Genomic DNA, 7,061 nt, shown 5'->3' with positions numbered 1-7,061 from the left:
CTGCTGGGATCCTGGGCTCAGGGGGCAGGGCAGGGAGGGGACAGCAGGTGACAGCCAAAATGCACAAACAATCACGCCCATTTATGCTGTCACCCTTTTTCCCAACCCTGCCAGCGCTGGGAAATGTCCCCAGATCTGCTTTTCCAGCAGCATGAGGAGGAGGAGGGAAAGCAAATCCAGACCTGACTCCAAACCCACCCTGTGGTACCCATCCCTCTCCAAGCCTGGCTGTGGGGAAAAGGGAGATCCACTTCCCTCCTGAATGGAGAAGGTGGGATGCCCAAAGGAAGAGCAGCCTGAACCTGGGAAGCTCCACTGGGAAGTTCCTAAGGGCTCTGTGGGGTTGGGAGATGGGCAGAACCTGCCAGAAGACACAGCCCTAACCCCTGACCCCAATATCTGCCTGTGCTTCCAGACAAACCCATTCCCTCCTGGAGCAGCCCCAGCTCAGCTCCTGAGCCACTCCAACACACTCCCCTTCCTGGTGTTCCCTGTGCACAAAAACAGGGCTGGAAAAGCAGGAAAAAGTCACTTTTTGGTGACATGGAGCCCAGTGGAGGGCCAGAGAGCCCAAACTTTGCCTGTGCAGGAGCATCAGCAGAGCCCTGGGTCTCTCCCCATGCAAGGCCCAGCTTTTATCCCATTCCTACCCCAGCATGGAGCAGGATCCCAGAGCAGCTGGCAGGTGAACTCTGAGAGGTGTCAGCAGCGCCAGAGGCAGGATCAGACCCATCCCTGGCGGCACTGATGGCGACAGGAGTGTCACTGCAGCGAGCTCAGGGCTGGCCAATCCCTCTCCAAGGCCTGCTGTCTAGACAGGCTGCCAGGCTGAATACCAATGGCTCTCTCAGGGAAAAGAAAGCACCTGGAAAATCCAGCCTTTTCCCTGCTGCTCTTTTCCAGCTCCCAGTCATTCCTTTTCCTCTCTGCCATCTATTCCCAAAGCCTTGGAGATGAGGATCACCCTAAGCGCCCCGAGCTTGTTCTCAACTCCCAATTACCCAATTCCAATGTTGATTTTTTTTCACTGCTTTTCCAGGGAATCTCAGAACTCAATCCCAACGCGTCCCTGCTCTCACCTTGGCACAGGGGGGTGGCTTCCCTCCAGTGGAAGTGGCCCTGGGGGCGCTGGGTGCCAGGCTGAATACCAATGGCTCTCCCAGGGAAAAGAAAGCACCTGGAAAATCCAACCTTTTCCCTGCTGCTCTTTTCCAGCTCCCAGTCATTCCTTTTCCTCTTTGCCATCTATTCCCAAAGCCTTGGAGATGAGGATCACCCTCAGCGCTCTGAGCTGGTTCTCACCACAGAACTATCCAATTCCAATATAGTTTTTTTTCACTGCTTTTCCAGGGACTCTCAGAACTCGATCCCAACGCGTCCCTGCTCTCACCTTGGCACAGGGGGGTGGCTTCCCTCCAGTGGAAGTGGCCCTGGGGGTGCTGGGCGCAGGTGGAGGTGCTGTGTCCCACCAGGCGGTAGCCGGCGTCGCAGCCGAAGCGCACGGAGCTGCCGGGGCGCAGCCCAGAGAGGCTCAGGATCATCCCGTGGGCTGGGGGCTGCGGGAGGCTGCAGTAGGGAGCTGGCAAGGAGGGCAGGGAAAAGCAAACCAGTCAGCAGTAGGGTCATTCCCTTCCCACTCCCAGGAATTACACCGAGCTTCCCCAAAAACCCCAGAGCAAAAATAGGCGATGGATAAACGTGGAGTGGAAGTGGGGATGGAGTGCAGGGCTCTGGTCTGAGCTTCACCCAGCTCCAGGAATAAGGAGTCATTCCTGGTAATTAAATATTCCTTAATTCATTTGCTGAGCAAAGCCTGGACAGACTTTTCCAGTGCCTGGCCACCACCTCACCCAGAAACCTTTCCCAATATCCAGTCCCTGGCATCAATGACTGTCCACATCAGGCTTCTGGTTCTGAAGAGTGGTTGGGAAATGAGCCAAAGCTCCAAGGTTTCTCCCTGGAGTTTCTCCTGATTGTGATCCCACAATCCTGATTATTACAGAGTGGCTGAGACTGAGCCAAAGCTCCAAGGTTTCTCCTGGACAGACCCTGCCTTTCCCAACCTTCCCAGCTGGGAACGCGCCCGGCTTTGTGCCTCCCCTGCCTTGGCAGCTCCTGCCCTGTCAGCTGGATCTCTGCAGGAATCCCATGGATTCTCTGCTGCTGGCAGAGGCAGCTGGGACTCACCAGAGTAGCGGATTTTGAAGCCTTTCCTGTTGTAGGCGTGGTCGGAGGACCAGCGCAGGAAGACGCTGTTCCCGCTGCTGGTGACGGTCAGAGGGGCTGAGTAATTCCCACTGAGGGACAGCAGCAGGGGGCTCTGCCCCGAGGGACCTGCCAGGAACAGGGGACAGGGAAAAGGGACAAGTCACAGTGTGGCATTCACATTTTTTTTTGAAAAATTCCTTCGCTCCAGGAGTCTTCTCTTGGGAAGCTGAGAAGCCTCAGAGAAAAAGGAAAACAATGATTATTTGATTTGTTTCTCCCGTGTTTTGCTCCTTTGGAATGTCTTTAAAAAGGAAAACAATTCTTATCTCATTTGCTTCTCCTCTGTTTTGCTCGTGTGGAATGTGTTTGGAGATTGTTTACCCATGGGTGATTGTTCCATTGGATTCTGCTGTGAGTTGTTTTCACTCTTTGGCCAATCAGGGCCAAGCTGTGTCAGGACTCTGGAAAGAGTCACGAGTTTTCATTATTATCTTTTTAGCGTTCAGTAATTATCCTTTCTGTATGCTTTAGTATAGTATAGTACAGCATTCTTTAATATAATATAGTATCATAAAATAATAAATTAGCCTTCTGAGAACATGGAGTCAGATGCATCATTCCCTCCTGCCATGGGGCACCCTGCAAATACAACATCACAGCAGCCATGGAGCTCAGTGGGGCTCAGTGTCCCTGCAGGAGGAACAAGCACAGGGAGATTTCCCTGAGGAAAGGCAGCTCCCAGCTCTCTGTGGAGTTCCAGGGCTCTATGGGATCCAGGAGCAAAGCAGATCACAGGAAAAGCAGGATTTTGCTCAGGTCCTCACAGTGACCCCAGGAGCACCAGCACAGCCTCTGTGTCTGCTCTGTTGATCCTGAGAATCCTCTCCCCATTCCCAAGAGCTCCAGGGGCTGCAGAATCTGCTCCCTGCGGCCTTCAGGGATGAGAATTCCCACTTTCCCAACTCATCCCCTGCAGCAATCTCTGCTGCCATCCCCCTCCCAGGAGTTTCCCAACTGTCACAGACACGTTTTATGAAAAATCCTTTCCTTAGGATTTTTCATCCTGAGGAGCTGAGAGGCCTCATGAACAAAATGTAAACAATGGTTATCTGCTGCTGTGGAATGCAACAGGTGCATCTGTGATTGGTCTCATGTGGTTGTTTCTAATTAATGGCCAATCACAGTCCAGCTGGCTCGGACTCTCTGTCTGAGACAGAGCCTTTGTTATCATTCCATTCCTTTTCTATTCCTTGCTAACCTTCTGATGAAATCCTTTCTTCTATTTTTTTAGTATAGTTTTAATACAATATATATCATAAAATAATAAATCAACCTTCTGAAACACAGAGTCAGATCCTCGTCTCTTCCCTCATCCTCAGACCCCTGTGAGCACCATCACACCCAACTCCTGCCCCTTGGAAAAATCCTTCAGATCCACCCCAAAAAAAATCGAATTTTAGCTGTTTCCTTATGCCAGGAATCAGTGAGGAGCTTTCTGGAAGGCCAGCAGGAGGTTCCAGGTGGGAAGCTGGCCCTGGAATGCTCCTTCCCCCTTGACTGGTTGGGATTATGGAACCCCAGGAAGGTTTGGGATGGGATGGGGAGGGAATCTCTCACCATCGAAGATTTCAAACTCATCAAACTGCTTCTCGCTGAGGAAGTACTCGATGGTGAGGGAGATGTTGTATCCTGGCTCCACCTTCACCACCCAGGAGCAGGTCTGGAAGTGGGGGTAACTCCCCAGGAAGCTCTGGCTCAGGATCACGCCGGTGGAATCCGTCATCAGCTGGTTCATGGGGCAGTGCACTGGGGATGGAGGTGGACATTCAGTGGGAATGAAGGTGAAATGAACATTTTTCAGAGGAAGGATGGAAGCACAAGGTCTGTCCTGATGGGCCAGCTCGAGGCAGAGCACGACCCCTGCATTCCTTGATTCCTGGGGCTCAAAGAATCCCAAAATCCCAACAATTTTGTCACACTCCAAGAAAGGAGCAAGGAGCAGCAAAGCCAACAAACCATTCCCACTGCTTTGATCCCTGGGGCTCAAAGAATCCCAAAATGGGATCCCAAACTGGGACATGAGAACTCCAATTCCTGCTCAGGGAGGGTCTCACTCCCTCCTCCCAAAATCCCAAAAATCCCAACAATTTTGTCACACTCCAAGAAAGGAGCAAGAAGCAGCAAAGCCAACCAACCATTCCCAAAGCCTTGATCCCTGGGGCTCAAAGAATCCCAAAATCCCACAAATCCCAACAACTGTCACACTCCAAGAAAGGAGCAGCAAAGCCAAAAAACCATTCCCACTGCTTTGATCCTTGGGGCTCAAAGAATCCCCAAATCCCACAAATCCCAACAACTGTCACACTCCAAGAAAGGAGCAGCAAAGCCAAAAAACCATTCCCACTGCTTTGATCCTTGGGGCTCAAAGAATCCCCAAATCCCACAAATCCCAACAACTGTCACACTTAAAGAAAGGAGCAAAGCCAACAATCCATTCCCAATGCCTTGACCTCTCCCAAAACGAGCAGCACCACAACCATCATTCTCCTGAGGCACAAAAACCTCTCCAGGAATCCCTGGGAACTTTGTTAGAACAAAAGCTGGAACCACAGCTCATCCCATGGATTTGTTAACTGGGACATGAGAACTCCAATTCCTGCTCAGGGAGGGTCTCACTCCCTCCTCCCAAAAACCCCACACTCCTAAAAATGGGAAAATGAACAACAAGGATGAAAAACGTGCCAAAAAACGTCCCCCAGCTCCTTCCCTGAGCAGGGAAACGTGGGATTTGCGGATTTTTTACCTTCACAGGTGGGTGGGGGCCCCTCAAACTGCAGGTGGGTGCCCAGTTTGCAGGTGAGGATTTCGTTCCCGATCAGGGTGAAGCCGGGGAGGCACCGGTACCTGACGATGTCACCTGGGGAGGGATGGAAAACAGGGATGGGTGGGGGAAATGCACCAAAAAAGGGGGAATAAGGATGAGGAGGATGAGGGAAGGCTTTACCGATGTTGAACTCCTCGTTTTCTGTGACGATCTCGGCGTTGGGAACCATGGTGGGAGGCTGGCAGCGGAAAAGCTGGAAAGCTGGGAAAGCAAGGGAGGAGCAGCACATCCTGAAGGCAGCCGCGATGGAAGCAGGGAAATTCCTCCCTCCCCACCAGGAAATTCCTCCCTCCCCACCAGGAAATTCCTCCATTTCCACAAGGAAATTCCTCCATTTCCACAAGGAAATTTCTCCCTCTCCACCAGGAAATTCCTCACCCCCCCACCAGGAAATTCTCCTTTTCCACCAGGAAAATCCTCCCTCTCCACAAGGAAATTCCTCCTTTTCCACCAGGAAAATCCTCCCTTTCCACCAGGAAAATCCTCCCTCTCCACCAGGAAATTCCTCTGTTTCCATGAGGAAATTCCTCCCTCTCCATCAGGATATTCCTCCCTCCCCACCAGGAAATTTCTCCCTTGCCACAAGGGAATTCCTCCTTTTCCACCAGGAAATTCTGCTTTTTCCATAAGGAAATTTCTCCCTTTCCATTAGGAAATTCCTCCTTTTCCATCAGGAAAATCCTCCCTCTCCACCAGGAAATTCTGCTTTTTCCATAAGGAAATTTCTCCCTTTCCATTACGAAATTCCTCCCTTTCCACAAGGAAATTCCTCCTTCTCCACCAGGAAACAGAATTGGCCAAATCCAACCAGATCTTTCCCCCCACAAATCCCACAGAGACAAAGGCAGGAATTTGTATCCTGATGTTTCTTCCACCCCAAAAGGAAGATTTTGGACAATGTTTTTCCTTTGGGAATGTCACCAGCACTTTTTGGGATGCTGAAAAAGGATCTTGGTGGACTCAGTGGAATTCAGCCACCCACCCAGGCTGCTCCAGTACCTCCTAAATGAAAATATTATCCAGGGAATCCCATCCCTTTATTTCTTCTAAAAACCTGGAATTAGTGATTTTTTCCCACAAAGATTTCCAAGAGTGAGAATGTTTCCAGCTGCAAATCCTTGGAGTTCTCAGAGTGACTTGAGCAAAGTCCAAGTGAAAAAGGTGAAAAAGGGCAAAATTTGCAAAACTTTGTGGGGGAAAAAAAAAAAAACTGGGCTGGAAAACTTCCTGCAAAAAAATGAACTGAAAAACTCTGTGGAGAAAAAAATAACTGTTTTGAAAAATTTTGTGGAAAAAAACTGGACTGGACAACTTCATGGAAAACCTGGGCTGAAAAACTTCCTGGAAGAAACTGAGCTGAGAAACTTCCTGGAAAAAATTGGTTTGAAAAATTGTGTGGAAAAAAACTGGGCTGAAAAACTTCCTAGAAAAAAAAATTGGTTTGATAAACTTTGTGGAAAAAACTGAGCTGAGAAACTTCCTGGAAGAAACTGGTTTGAAAGACTTCGTGGAAAAACACTGAGCTGAGAAAACTTCCTGGAAAAAAACTGGTTTGACAAATTTTGTGGAAAAAAAAACATTGGGCTGAAAAACTTCCTAGAAAAAACTGGTTTGAAAGACTTTGTGGAAAAAAATTGAGCTGAAAATCTTCCTAGAAAAAACTGGTTTGAAAAATTTTGTGAAAAAAAATGGGCTGAAAAACTTCCTGGAAAAAAAACTGGTTTGATAAACTTTATGGAAAAAAACTGGGCTGAAAAACTTCCCGGGGAAACCCAGCCTGAAAAACTTCATTAAAAAAAACAGGGCTGAACATCTCTGTGGAAAATTTGGGATAAAAGGGTATTTTTTTGCATTTTCCCAGACCTATTCCCCAATATTCCCAACATTTCCCCCCCAGGAATGCAGCAGCTCAGACCATAGAAGTAGATGGCGAAGATGCCTCCGTTGGCGCCGTCGCTGTGGAATTTCA

At 49.4% G+C, this 7,061-nt stretch overlaps 1 protein-coding gene across 1 annotated transcript in view; it reads right to left on the bottom strand.

The window, feature by feature from the left end:
• Positions 1–7,061, bottom strand: part of CSMD2 (CUB and Sushi multiple domains 2) — a 225,955-nt gene that overhangs the window by 26,248 nt on the left and 192,646 nt on the right. Inside the window, 6 exon segments of the mRNA XM_031063038.1 lie at positions 1,391–1,579; positions 2,188–2,334; positions 3,826–4,014; positions 5,012–5,125; positions 5,213–5,293; positions 7,008–7,061. The exon segment at positions 7,008–7,061 is cut by the window's right edge and continues 10 nt beyond it. Of these exon segments, the coding sequence (XP_030918898.1) occupies positions 1,391–1,579; positions 2,188–2,334; positions 3,826–4,014; positions 5,012–5,125; positions 5,213–5,293; positions 7,008–7,061 (774 nt within the window).

Source organism: Geospiza fortis, unplaced genomic scaffold, assembly GCF_000277835.1.
Source record: "Geospiza fortis unplaced genomic scaffold, GeoFor_1.0 scaffold289, whole genome shotgun sequence".
NCBI lineage: Eukaryota > Metazoa > Chordata > Aves > Passeriformes > Thraupidae > Geospiza > Geospiza fortis.
This window is presented reverse-complemented; position numbering and strand designations above follow the sequence as displayed.